Raw genomic sequence first — 14,720 nt, 5'->3', positions numbered from 1 at the left:
GAGAGGACAGAACCCCGAGGCACCCCACAAGTGAGAGCCCAGGGGTCTGAACACTCATCCCCCACCACCACTTTCTGAACATGACCCAGGAGGAAGGAGCGGAACCACTGTATAACAGTGCCCCCAGCCCCTCTAGACAGTTCAGAAGGATGTTATGGTCGATTGTACCAAAGGCCGCTGAGAGATCCAGAAGAACTAGGAAAAAGCTCTCACCTTTGTCCCTAGCCCGCCGGAGATCATCAACCAGTGCGACCAAGGCAGTTTCAGTCCCATGATGAGGCCTGCATCCTGATTGGAAGGGATCCAAATGGTCCGCTTCTTCCAGGCGTGCCTGGAGTTGTTCATTGAGAGATTCATGTGTGCTTTATAAATTACTAGAATGAACATTATGGACATGTAAGACCTGAAAAGAGAGTATTCTTGTAAAAAGAAAAACTTGTAAGAACTAAGAGAGCTTACATGTCAAAGAAGTACACCAACTGAAGATACAATAAGATAATTAATGGTGTGCTGTTACCAGGAACAGGGAGCTAGTATACAGTATTTGCTTTCTGCCATAAAATTAGATCTAAGAGGGACTCAGTGAAATGTACAGGCAGTTGATTTAACAAGACACCTTTAAGTTACTGTCACTGCATTTCATATTGTCCAAGCACAGAGAGACACATGCACACACACACCTCTCTACCTGTGAAGCTCAGTGGCATCTTATGAAGGCCAATAGGATAATTGACTTTTCAAAGAGGATTAGTCAGATCCATGGAGGACAAGCAATCACCCTTGGATGGTTATTAGCGTGCCAGGGTGTTCAGAAGATTCAGCCTCGTGCCAAACAAGTCCCTAAATCTCCCACGATTGCAAACTAGAAGTGATGGCTGAGGGATAGCTAATTGCCCTGTAGTTCCTAGTCACTTTCTCCTTGAGCGTCTGGACTGCCCAGTGCAGGAGAGCAATGCTACAGCTACACGGATGAACTTCAGACTCGCTCTCCTTGAGTGCAGTGTCAGCACTGGCCAGTGATGGATGTGTGTAATGAAAACATAATGCATACTGATTACAAGAGGGAGCAAATAGATGGGGCTGGAATACTTGTGTAACCTTTCATGGGACATACATAGGAAGTTGCCTCGTGCTGAGTCATATCCTTGGGCCATTTAGTTCAGTATTTTCTGCAAGAGGCATAGGCAAACTCGGCCCTCCAGATGTTTTGGGACTACAACTCCCATCATCCCTAGCTAACAGGACCAGTGGTCAGGGATGAAGGGAGTTGTAGTCCCAAAACACCTGGAGGGCCGAGTTTGCCTATGACTGGTCTACAATGACAGCTAGCAGCTCTCCAGGGTTTCGGACAGTTGTCTCTCTCAGGTCTACCTGGGCTTTGAACCTGAGACTTTCTACATGCAAAGCAGATGCTCTACCACTAAGCTGTGGATCTTCAAGATAGCTATCACGCTGACCATATCCAATGGTACCCATGCATTTACTGGTGGCGCAGTCTGCCATGTGCAGTTCAGTGTCCTGTTGGGTTAGAAGAAAGGTCCATCTGGTTGATAGCCTCATCATCCATGAATGTCTCTAAGCCTCTTTGAAGTCATCTAAGTAATTGATGACTCCCCCAACCCACCCACAATTTGCACTGTGTTTCATTTGCATTGTGCTTCATTATATTATCATCATTATCATCCTCATCCTCATCAAATGTCCAATGTTTCCTAGGCATACCTGGAGATGGTGGGGATTGAACCTGGGACCTTGTGCATGCAAGGAAGTTGGTCTGCTGCTGAGCTATGACCCTTCCCCTAGAGCTGCTGCCCTGGAGCTGGCATAGTTAATGCCATCCCATAGGGAGGAGAGAGGAAAAGGGCAAGCAAAACTTGCCACAGGAAGGTTGATGTTCACGGCGAGCGACACAAAACTGCCATTCAGTGAATTTATTTACATATCCGTGTACACTGTGCTGCACATAATCAAATTAAGAATTCTACCGCAAAAGGTGTACAATCTACAATGATGAATGTGAACAAGGCAATAGCGCTCCATGGTTTAAAATGCACAACTCGCATGCCATTACGTCAGGTGTACTAAAACTGCCACACCCAACCGGAACCAGAATGCATCACAGCGTAGGGTCAACAAGGATTGCTCAGCTGATCCATGATCAAGACTTCTTGCACCTCTGAGCGGTGGCTCCCATAAATACCTGAGGGGGAACAAATGCAAGCTCAGAACATAGGCTGAAGTCTCCCAGGTGTTTGCCTTCTCTCTCACGCCAGCCCTCCTCCAGGATGCTTTCAACCTCCACCTTGTCAGAGCTTTGCATGCTAACTCTTCATACGAGGCCTATAATGTGCTCTGACTGGGAACGTTATTTGATTTAAATTCCCCCTGATTGCCTGTTCAATTAATTGCATAACCATACCCTCTGCATAAGAGCGGGGAGAGGGGGGGGGAATCCTGCATAAATTTCATCTACTGCACTCCTCTTTTTCATCTTGTAAGCAATACACACTTTTTAAAAGCAAAAATCAAAGAAATGAACTGTTGGGAGCCCGCCACTGTATGTTGAAAGCTATTAATGTCCTGGTGAATTTCTTCTCCTGTTGTCTCAAAATGCATCAAGTGCTTTCATGTATAGCTAAGTTTAGTCTTGGCCAGCCTGGTGCCCTCTGTTACCACAGCACCCCAATCTCCAAGCAGCACGAGATTCTTAGGGTTCCAGCCACTTCTTCAGGGTTTGGTTTTCTTGGAATGAGGGATAGCAGAGACTTGGTGTCTTGAGGATATATGGTTTATTTACACATATATACAACCTGATCCTAAGATGGAGGGGCTCACAGCATTAACACTCCAAAAGATCTTTTCTTCTCACAGCCTTAGATCTGAGCAAAAATCAAGCATGACTCTGCCCTCTCTCTCACACAACTGCTTGGCTCTTGTCTCCTGACTACCAGCCAGGTGAGGGAGGGGCCCTACCCTTTTGTCTTTCATTACAGTCTTTAGGGCCATTAACTCACAAAGAAACTTGCCCGACTAGTTCAACAAAGGGATCCTCCATTTTAACCCTTGCTGGATCCTGGATCCCAGGGATTAGAAGGGACTGAAGCATCATACTGACTGACACCACCACCACCACCACCCAAAAAAACCTCACAACACCTCCATAAGTTTGGACTACAATTCCCATCAGCCCCCACTGGCTGTGATGGCTGGAGCAGAGCCATTGTCCAAAACACATTTTTATTATTATTGTAATTGATTTATTTACTGTACTGTATTTATAGCCTCTTAGTCGTTGAATGTTTTCAGTCGCAGAGCAGGTTACAGAGTAATGCAAATAAACAGAGAAAAACAAGATGCAAAAATTACAAAATAACATAAATAGCAATTCTGTCGTTGGGAAAGAAGCAAAACCGCAATAGCAAAAATTAATATTTCAAGTTTAACCGAATGCCTGGGGGAAACCAAACAAAGCGTTCAAGCAGATTTAAACAGGTCTTTTCCCACATATGGCAGCCCACTGCCTCCCTCTATGTCTCCAACCCAAAGAGGGACTTTCTCCATGCCAGCAGACTCTTGCGGCTTGGCTTTTGGGTAACTTAACTCCTTTCACCTCCCCCTTACTCTCCAACCAATCCAGGCTCTCACCCCAAGTAGAGTGGCAGGATCGTTGCCCACAAACATAGCCAACCCCCTGCAATGCCGGAATCTCTCACCACTCGTCCACAGCAGCAACAGAGCAAAAAGCATGCAGGAAAGATAAAGGGAGTGCCAATGAACCGCAACCGGTGTTTCTTTCCCCTTCCCAGTCCTGAGGAAGCTCACAGACCCCAAGATCCATTAGGCTGTTAGGCAGAGACCTGCAGATAGATTTGCTGGGCGCTCCCTTCCCTCTTCTCCTTTGCCAGCTGGCACAAACAGCTTTCTGGGTCCTCCAGGTCCATATGGGGTTGTATTCAGCTAACTTTTACTCAGAGCAGACCCACTGAGTTGGATGGACCCAAGTTACACATGGGCAATAATCTCAATGGGTCAGCTCTGAGTAAAAGTCTGTGGGCTACAAGCCAGATAAGACACCAAATTGACAAAAGCTGACAAAGTGTTTAAGTTGCATTTTCTGGAGCATGTCATACTTGCCCTCTGGCTATTTCACGGCAATCCCCATTGCGGCTTCGCTGCAATGTAAAAAGCATGATTGAGCATGACTCTCAGACTGCATGCATGCCCACAATCTTCCTTTTTGGGGGGATATGAGGATGCTCAAAAAGGAATGGTTGTTGTTGCTCAGGGTATATTTGAGGCAATTGTTAAAAGCCTTACGCCTCTCCCAGAAGTGATCAGCTCTGTTTGGCTTGGCAGAGAAGCATCCCCATCTACTGGGCATTTGAAGGAATGCAACCAGAAGCCACCCCAAGGGCTACTGACTTGTGGTGGTCATGGTGGTGGTTTGCAGAAGTGTAATTTTTATAGCACCCCTGAGATGGTGGGGTGAGGAAGGGAAGGGAAACGGCAGTGCTCCAAGAGTCACTTGCATGCTTGGTTGGAAATCCGATTGATGTTCTCCATGTATTTCCATGTGTTTTTCCTGTGTTTCCCAACCTGGCATTGGCCAGATGTTTTGGATTACAACTGCCTTAGGGCTAGTGGAAGTCATAGTCCAAAATATCTGGAGGGCACCAGGTTGGGGAAGGCTGCCATATACCATGGAGAACATTGATCACATTGACCGGCATTGAGGAATGCTGGTATATGGAACTTTGCAGCCTAAGCGGTATTTTAATTGTGTGGCCTTCGTTAGGTTGCAAGTTTTGAGGCAGGAACTTGTTTCTTTCAACTGGTTATTATCAATGTCTGGTTCTGTGGTAATTAAATGGCAGTAGTAGCAGTATTTTATGAGCTCCAGCAAGGACCACAGTGGTGTGCTTAGTTTCTGTCCTGAAAGTCTCTAGGAGAACTTGATAACAACAACAACAACAACAACAGCAACAAAAGGTAAAGGACCCCTGGCAGTTAAGTCCAGACGCGAATGACTCTGGGGTTGTGGCGCTCATCTCGCTTTACTGGCCAAGGGAGTCAACGTTCGTCGACGGCCAGCATGACTAAGCCACTTCTGGTGAAACCAGAGCAGCACACGGAAACGCTGTTTACCTTCCCGCCGGAGCGGTACCTATTTATCTACTTGCACTTTGACATGCTTTTGAACTGCTAAGTCACGGGGATTTGAACCACCGACCTTCCGATCGGCAAGCCCTAGGTTCTGTGGTTTAGACCACAGCACCACCTGCATCCCGTGTAACTTGATAACAAGCAAGTGGTAAATCATCATCATCATCACACCAACCCTGTGAGGTAGGTTAAGCTGAAGAGTTGTTGACTATCCCAAGAGCTTCATGGCTCAATAGGGACATTTGCCCAGGTTCCATTGACCTCCGTCAGCAATCTAAGCCCATGACAACAACAGATGGGAGAGTGAAGGAGGGGAGTCACATGATGCCTGAATCACGTGAAGCTATTTCTTCAATGGGTGCATCCTGCACAGTTGGTAGAGCATGAGACTCATAATTTCAGGGTCGTGGGTTCGGGCAAAAAAGATTCCTGCATTTTATCGAGGGGATGGAGGACTCCCCTATGAAGAAAAGCTGCAGCATTTGAGATTTTTTAGTGCAGAGAAAAGGCAAGTATGAGGCAACATGATAGACATTTATACAATTATGCATGGCACGGAGAAAGTTGATGGAGAAAAGTTTTTTCTCCTGCTTTCATGACACTAGAATTCAGGGACATCCAAGGAGCTGGATGTTGGAAGATTGAGGACGGATCAACGAAAGTACGTCACACAGTGCATAGTTAAACTATGGAACAGTCCTGCAGGACAGATGGCTTTAAAAGACAAATGGCTTTAAGATTGATCAAATTCGTGGAGGAAAGGGCTATTGATGGGCACTGACCCATGTTGCTTGCATTGTAATATCATGCTAGCTTGAAATACAACATTGAGGGCCAGTCTATACCTCAGCTTAACGTGGATCACCTCATCCTTGTAGCATTTTCCTCCTCCCTAAATCTTGAGGGTCTCTATTCTTTGAAAAACCTAATAAGACAGCTACATCAATTGCATAGGGAATCTCCATGTTTAGGAATTCCCTGGAGCCAGAAGATCCCTTCCTCTTGTGCGTGGGTGGTGCTGTTTTGGCTACATAAGTAACAACACTCACTGCCTGAACATTGTAAATAGAGGGAATGGTACAACACCCATGTTGGAAGTGTGATAATCTCACACTGGTATAGAAAACCAAAAAAAAAAAACAACCCACCAAGTTATGCCTGCTTGTAACACTACAGATCTATGCAATTAGAAGAATCTCAAAGAATTGCACGTGGGGTATTAATTCTCCAGAGGAGGTGGTGGCTGATAACACACACAGGGACACAGCATGTAAAACATAAATCGTTGGAATACACAAACCCACACTGAGGAAAGTTGGTACAAGCAATAAGATATTTCATCATTCTCAGAGTGTGGATAGATGTATATAAAATCAAGAGCCAGCATGAGTTGTCTCACTGTATGTAGGAATATGGAAAGCTGCCTTATACAGACTCAGACTGCGGATCTATCCATCTTGTAGGGACGCGGGTAGCGCTGTGGTCTAAACCACTGAGCCTCTTGTGCTTGCCGATCAGAAGGTTGGCGGTTTGAATCCCTGCGACGGGGTGAGCTCCCATTGCTCTGTCTCAGCTTCTGCCAACCTGGCAGTTCGAAAGCACGCCAGTGCAAGTAGATAAATAGGTACTGCTGAGGAGGGAAGGTAAACGGTGTTTCCATGCGCTCTGGTTTCTGCCACGGTGTTCCATTGCACCAGAAGCGGTTTAGTCATGCTGGCCACATGACCCGGAAAGCTGTCTGTGGATGGGCTCTTTTTCCAAAACCATCTGCTTATATACATTATTTACACAATGGGCCTTGCGTGATTGGCTACTTCAGGGCTACACCTGTGGGCCAATTATATTGTGGATTGACTTCTGCCTGCAGCCTGATTGGCTGCTCCTACAGGCCAATCAGGTAGCAGATTCACTTCTGCCAGCCGCCTGATTGGCTGCTCCAGCAGGCCAATCAGGTTGCGGATTCACTTCCACCTGGAGTTGGATTGGGTAGCTCCCGCTGATTCTGAATCCTATTGTTCTAGGATTCAGCTCAGTACATAACAGTGGACAATTGAGACAGATTAGAGATTCTGCTGGTTTACTGCCCACCTTCCTGCAGTGGCATAGCATGGGGGGGAGGGGCAGGTACAGGGCTGCAAAATTTCAACATTCGGTGCTGCCTCAACACAGCTGCGTGCTTCCATCGCTGGACTCCGTTGAAAATAGCTTATCCATACGAACCAGGAAGTGACCTCTCCAGACAATGGAATGATTCTTCTTTTCTTATTTCTGTGGCTGAGATCACCTGGGTGATCCATTTCCCTCCCCACCCCACTTTGCCCGGGCCCGGGCCCTGACAACCCACGCTACACCACTGCCTTGTTGCCCTGCCCATGGGGCTGTCCCAACATACCATCTGCCCAACTCATGTTAGGAGTGAGGGCAGCAAAGAAGGCATACTTTGCCACCTCCATTGCACCCTCATTGTGGTGTCCAGCAGAGCTCTCCTGGTTAGTGTAGGGTTTTAAAGCCTGGCCCAAAGGAGGTGACAGATTGGAATGCTCTTCCCAAAGAGGCTCACCTGACACCTTCATTACAGATCTTCAACTACCTGGCAATAAAAAAGGAAAAAATCCTCCTCTCCCAGGCCTTTGGCTAATTAAACAATTTATGGCCTTTTATAGTGTGGTGGGTATTGTTTTTGCTTGTAATTATGTTTTGATTTTTTGTGTTTTTGTATTGTAAACCATCCTGTGATCCTGGGATGGTGGGCAGTATAGAAATTTAATAACTAAACCATGGGTAGGCAAACTAAGGCCCGGGGGCCAGATCCGGCCCAATCGCCTTCTAAATCCAGCCTGCGGACTGTCCGGAAATCAGCGTGTTTTTACATCAGAAAAATGTGTTCTTTTATTTAAAATGCAACTCTGGGTTATTTGTGGGGCCTGCCTGGTGTTTCTACATGAGTAGAATGTGTCCTTTTATTTAAAACACATCTCTGGGTTATTTGTGGGGTATAGAAATTCATTCATTTTTATCTCTCCAAACTATAATCCGGCCCCACACAAGGTCTGAGGGACAGTGGACCGGCCCCCTGCTGAAAAAGTTTTCTGACCCCTGAACTAAACCATAACAAGCTCAGCCTTTCCTCTTCAGTTGCCAGGCACACCTTCCACTGCTAAAGGTTATCCCTTCCTGGTTTCAGCTCTCCCTCTCCCCGCCCCCCATGCTTCTGATGAGCTGTTTGTCTTTTGGGGTTGATTGAAAATGCTATTTGTACTATTATACCTTTTTATTTTAAAAAACCACAGCACCTTCTCTCTCTCTCTCTCCCTCCCTCTCTCTCTCTCTCACACACACACACCCCTCCAGTTGTTTGTCTCTTGACTTCCCCAGGGAGAGAAAAGAAAAGACCTTAACTCAGCAGCAGAGTTCATGCTTTGCATGCGAAATCATCAAGATTCTATCCCTGGCTTCCCTAAGAGGAGCTGGGAGAGAGCCCCATCTCAATCCCTGGAGATCCACCTCTGCTCCATGCGAATAACGTTGAGTTAGATGGGCAAATGGTCTAACTTATGAGCAGGGCTCTTCCCAAATTCACAGAAACCCAGGCCCCACTTAAAACAGTTGAGGCATCCCCCCAAGGCAACTTGGGAAGGGCGGGGACACACACACACACACACACACACACACACACACACACACCATTCCCATCCCAGAGCTACAATTACCAGAATTCCCTGGGAAGAGGCATTGATTGTTAAACCACTCCGGGTATTGTAGACCTACAGTTCCCATGGGGCTGTTGAAGGAAGCAGTGGCAGTTTAAAGTGGTACGATGCTGCTTTAAATATATAGGGCAGATGGGCTCCCAGTTAATCAGTGCTTTGCATGGCTTCTTCTGTCCATAGCTGCCAAGTCTCCCGCTGAAAAATGCGGGGTCAGCAGCGGCGCGGCACCGGAAGTCACTTCTATGCATGTCCGGACATGCGTAGAAGCGACTTCCGGTGCCGCGCTACCCATGTCTGGGCACCGGAAATCAGGCAGCGCCAGCACCCAAAATGGAGCTTCCCTGGCAGGTAGGAAATCTGGGGGATTTGCGGGACTTTTTCCAATCCGGGCTGCCAGCGGGAAACGGTTTAAAATACGGGGGTTTCCCGCGAAAAACGGGAGACTTGGCAGCTATGCTTCTGTCTCAGACTGTCTCGGTGAAAAAGGTGGGATTATAAATACAACTGACCAATCAATTTATGTTACGATGCTAAGTAAATACTTTTGGGAATTAATCAGTTAATGGAATTACGAGAATGGATTCCAAATATCATTCTTACAAATACTGTAATAGGTTAAGATAGTGCTTTTTTCCTAAAAAATATGTTTAGGGGTACTCTCATTTCCCTACTCATATTGAAATACCGCCCCTCAATGAGACCAAACATAGAGTCACAAAATGTTTAGGGGTATGCGTACCCCTGCGTCCCCCCAGAAAAAGCATTGGGTTAAGATCTGGTAAAGTACAGGAACAACCTTGTACAGTATACAGTTTTGGGTTTTTGTCCCCTACCCCTTTTATTTTTCCATCTACACAGGTTCTGTTTTTCTTTTTCTCTCTTTTATTGACGTCTCACCATGTTTAGTGCATCTACGATTGTGTACTTTTTGAACTTTCAATAAAGATGTTAACAAAAATAAAAAATAAAAATCAGTCAGTGGAATTAGGGCCTCCAAGCGCTGGATGGAGAAGCTGGCGGGGGTGACCGAATCTGCCGGCAGCCGCTCCCTAACCCCTCTCGCTCTCTTTTCTCCCCAAGGTGGTGAGCCAGATTGACAAGCTGACTTCAGACTTTGAGTTTGAGCTGGAGCCGGACGACTGGACCACAGCCACCATGAGCAGCACATCCAGCAGCGATAAGGGAGGTGGGATGTTTGACCTCGGGCACCTCGATTTCATGACCTCAGATATCCTCTCCGACAGCTGGGAGTTCTGCTCCTTCCTGGAAGCCTCCACCCCGTCTGATTCGGGCGATGGCTCAGAGCAGCAGCAAGGCCGCCAGCCCGACTACCGGCTGATGAATGGCGGGGTGCTGACCCCCAATGGACCCCGGGTGGAGACCCCAGACTCTTCCAGCGAGGAGGCCTTCAGCTCTGCTCTGAGCCACAAAGCCCAGCACCAGAGGACACCTGGAACACGGGAACGAGTGAGGTTCAGTGACAAAGTCCTCTATCACGCTCTGTGTTGCGATGACGACGAGGAAGCGGACAACGCCCCACCTTCCGAGGACCCTCCCGAGGAGCCGAGCGAGGTGACACACAAGGCGGCGCCCGCCGTCAAGGGAACACTGCGGCGGTCGCCTCATCTGAGTAGCGCTCAGCAGCGGAAGCTGACGCGGAACAGCAGCACCCAGACGGTGTCGGACAAAAGCACTCAAACGGTGCTGCCCTACGTCTCGGGGAAACAGAAAGCGAAAAGCAAGAACTGAGCACCAGCGGGGCAGGGTTTGGGGGAGAGGGGAAAGCTGCAGATATATATATAAATCTCTCTATATATTTAAGTCAATAAATGATAATGATATGATTACAAAAAAAACAAAATGGTGACAGGATATCATCGTGAACTACCTAACCATAATGTTGAGACTCAGGGATTTATTTTATTTTTTAAAAAAGATCTGTTTTATTTATTGAATGGCTTCCCTTTTTTGCAGCTCAGTAAATGTGTGATGCTTATACACAAATATCACACACACACACACACACACACACACACACACACACACACACACACCTCTTATTAGGATGCTGGTGCCTTTTTGGCTTTCTTGAAAGAGCTCCAAAAATATGCCCCAGAAGATCAGCCAAGTTTCTCTGAACAGAGTGATTGGCAAGCAGTCTCCCCCAAAACATATTGGGAAACAAGACTGATCTCAGGAGGCTGGAGAAAGCTGGTGATGGGCAAGTGATGTGGAAGGAATTTAGGCTCCCCGTTTATATACAATGTGAAGCCACGACAAGCTGCTGACTGTTGCTTTGGGTCTGCCTTGTGAATCCTCCAGCATCGGTTGATATTAAGACTGCATGCAAACTATACATTGAAGGCACATGGCTTTCTGCTAAGGATCTTGGGAACCTGCAGTTTACCCCTCACAGAGCTCAACAAACTACAATTCCCAGGATTATTTGGGGGAAGCTATTGATATATATATACAGTGGTACCTCAGTTTAAGTACACAATTAGTTCTGGAAGTCTGTACTTAACCTGAAGCGAACTTTCCCATTGAAAGTAATCGAAAGTGGATTAATCCGTTCCAGGCGAGTCTGCGGAGTACTTAAACTGAAAGTACTCAAACCGAAGCGTACTTAAATGAGGTATGACTGTATATTCAACAAAGTTTTACTCAGAGTAGAGCCACAGAAATTAGGTCTACTCTGAGCAAAATGCAGTTGCATAGCATCTGTGCTTTCAATGTATGGCATGTACACATCCGAAGACTCTCTCAGCTTACAGGTTTGCGAGTTTCTTCCACCATAAATGCTAAAGGAAGCCCTTTCAGACTCCACAGCCCACATTTTGGCTAACTTGCTCCACTATCACCTTGGAAAGCCAGGAAGATAATGAGAGGGTGCGTGCAATTTGTTCTTCTTTTTCATATTCCTCTCCCCCATCCATTCCACCAAAGGGCTTGGCTTTCCTTTGCGTTTTTAAAATTTTTATTAACTTTTTGAATTTTACATTTCAAATTGAACATCTTCTGTTATACCATACATTCATTAACTCCCCCCCTCCCCTTCCAAGGTTCATTTAACTTATTCACCATTCCTGCATATTTTGATATATCCATCCGATTCTATTTCCCTATCTTACATCGCTTCAATATATATCATTCTGTTGCATTTTACTTTAATGCTGCCAACATTTCCAACTGTACACAATTGTTTTCAAAATATTCGACAAAGTTTTTCCACCCCTCTTTAAATAGCTTTCCTTTCCCCGCCTCCATTGCACATTTTATCTTCACCGCATGCCTGTGAGGTAGTTTAAGCTGAGGGGTTGCAACTGGCCCAAGGTCGCCCGGTGACCTTCACACTATTTTGCTGCAATGTCCTTTGGGCAGGGCTGCCCTTGAAGAGAACTTAGAAAATTCAGTTGGGCCAAAATGCAACAGCCAGATTATTGGCTGTTGGCCAAGGTTTCATTTAAAGTTTGTATAACCCATTTGAAAACTGTTTGCCAATTCCATGTGCTCACGTTAGTATTTAAAGCCATAAACAACTTAAAGTCAGTGCGGTGCAGTGGTTAGAGCAGGCATCCCCAAACTGCAGCCCTCCAGATGTTTTGGCCTACAACTCCCATGATCCCTAGCTAACAGGACCAGTGGTCGGGGAAGATGGGAATTGTAGTCCAAAACATCTGGAGGGCCGAAGTTTGGGGATGCCTGGGTTAGAGTATTGGACTAGGACCCAGGTGACTAGAACCCAGGAGCCCCGGTCAGCCATGAAGCTCACTGGGTGACCCTTGGACCAGTCCTTGCCTCGCAACCTGGCCTACCTCACAGGGTTGTCGCAGGGGTAAAATAAGGAGGTAGAGAACCATGTACATCCAGTGCTTTTTTTCTTGGGGGACGTACACCCCTAAACATTTTGTAAATCTTTGTACTTTTGTCCATTTACTGTATTTCTTTTTCCCGATTTGAACTATAAAATGGTGGTTTTCTTGAGTCAAAATGAGAGTACCCCTAAACATTTTTTATATAGAAAAAAAAAGCACTGTGTACATCACTTTGAGCTCCTTGGAGAAAAAGGTGGGATTTCGTTGTAATAGATAAAGACTGCCTCGTTCCCTGCAGACCTTCTCATGTGTAAAGATCAGTAGGTGGACCTCTGTTGGCAATCCCACTTCCACTTCTGAAGTGCAGGGAATAGAGGCCTTTTTCTGAGGCATCCCCCAAATTGCGAAAATCCCTCCCCTCGGAGATGCACCTACAATCTTTCTTATACAGCTTTCACCATGTGCCAAAGGTGCAGATCTTTAACCTGGCCCTTGACACCTGATAGATGCTGATATAGATATAGCTGAATGTAAGTTGAGCAGTTAATGCGCATAAGAAGCTGGTATTGTAGACATTGCCCATTCGCAGGGCCAGCTCAAAATGTTTTGTCAGGAGACAGAAAATGCAATCCCACGTACTGCTGCCCCCTTGTCCTCAGCCCACCTACCCCTCCTCCTCCTCCTCCTCTAATGCATGCCCACTGCCCAACCACCCAGAGTGGCAGGGTAGGAGGCCAGACAAGAGCTGGCAGCAGTGGGTAGACAGCAGAGGGCATGCAGCAGAGGAGGAGGAGGCAGTGAGCAGCATGCTCCATGAAGGCCAGGTGTGCCCCGCCCCATCCCAGCTGTCTGGAACCTGCTGCCCTCAGGCAACTGCCTCGCCTTGCTTCATTGCTGGGCCAACCCTGCTCACATTTCATTGAGATTGTACACATTCCCTGGGCCATAGCTGCCAAGTCTCCCGTATTCTCCGGGAAATCCCCGTTTTTCCAGCTGTTCTTAGCTGAAAAAACGGATTTTTTTGTTTTTCCCCGGTTAATTCTGGCGCAGCGGCCATTTTGGAACTGGGCGGAGCGTGCTCAGAAGCGACTTTTGATGCTGCTCTGCCCAGTTCCAAAATGGCTGCTGTGCAACTTCTGGCACGGTGGCCATTTTGGAACTGGGCAAAGCAGCATCAAAAGTCACTTCTGAGCATGCTCCGCCCAGTTCCAAAATGGCAGCAGCGCTACTTCCGGTCTGCTACTTCCGGCCCGGTCCCTTATTTCTTGGGCAGCAACTTGGCAGGTATGCCCTGGTCAATCTATGTCATCTCCAAAAGGCCTTGGGGAATGCACGTAGCTCAACTTCCTTCTGTACGTTCTCCAGAGATGCACAGACACAATTCTGGAGAATGTACAAAATTCAGTCAAACCCGAGTCTCTCCCGTCATCCTAGCCTGAGTCTAATGATTCCATTGTGCTGATTCTATCTGCCCATCCACTAGGTAGGGCCTCCTTGTTAAGGCACTGCACTTAGAAGGCTGGTGTTCTGTTCCTGTCCAGAGTCCCTCTTCCAGCCCAAGCACTCACCCCCTGCAGATCATTCCTATGCATTCGTGCCAGTCCTGTTATGGGACCATTGGTAAGGTTCCTCCTTGGGTGAAGGGCTGACCTCTCCCCCATCACATGGCTTAATGCACACTATGGCCATTTTCTGGACAGCACTGAACAATAATCTCAGCATGGGCTGGAGCTTTCAGAAGACCAGTCATGGTTCCTAAAAGGTCAACTGATGGTGATTATGCTGCATTAAGAAAGGATTACGCAAGTCAGCCTCATAGAGTGCAGAATCGACGAGTGTCACATCACCCCCATGGCATAAAACCAATTATTGTAAGAAGCAAAGCCTTTGTTCCACTCATAAGCATTGAGCACTTTCCATCCCTTGTCCCAGGAGAAAGGACCATTGTATTTTTTGCAGTGGTTTGTGGTTTCACCTCAAAAAGAAAATAAACACACAAAAATCTTCAGCCATCCAATTGGGGACCAGCTTG

At 46.8% G+C, this 14,720-nt stretch overlaps 1 protein-coding gene across 1 annotated transcript in view; it reads left to right on the top strand.

The window, feature by feature from the left end:
* INSYN1 (inhibitory synaptic factor 1) overlaps positions 1 to 10,622 on the top strand; it is a 119,880-nt gene extending 109,258 nt beyond the window's left edge. Inside the window, exon 2 of the mRNA XM_035132185.2 lies at positions 9,954 to 10,622. Coding sequence (XP_034988076.2) covers positions 9,954 to 10,622 — 669 coding nt within the window. The remainder of the gene's footprint in view (positions 1 to 9,953) is intronic.
* The last annotated feature ends 4,098 nt before the right edge of the window (positions 10,623 to 14,720 follow it).

The sequence above is a fragment of the Zootoca vivipara genome, chromosome 14 (genome assembly GCF_963506605.1).
Source record: "Zootoca vivipara chromosome 14, rZooViv1.1, whole genome shotgun sequence".
Lineage (NCBI taxonomy): Eukaryota > Metazoa > Chordata > Lepidosauria > Squamata > Lacertidae > Zootoca > Zootoca vivipara.
The sequence above is the reverse complement of the archived record's forward strand: the minus strand, read 5'-3'. Positions and strand labels throughout refer to the sequence as shown.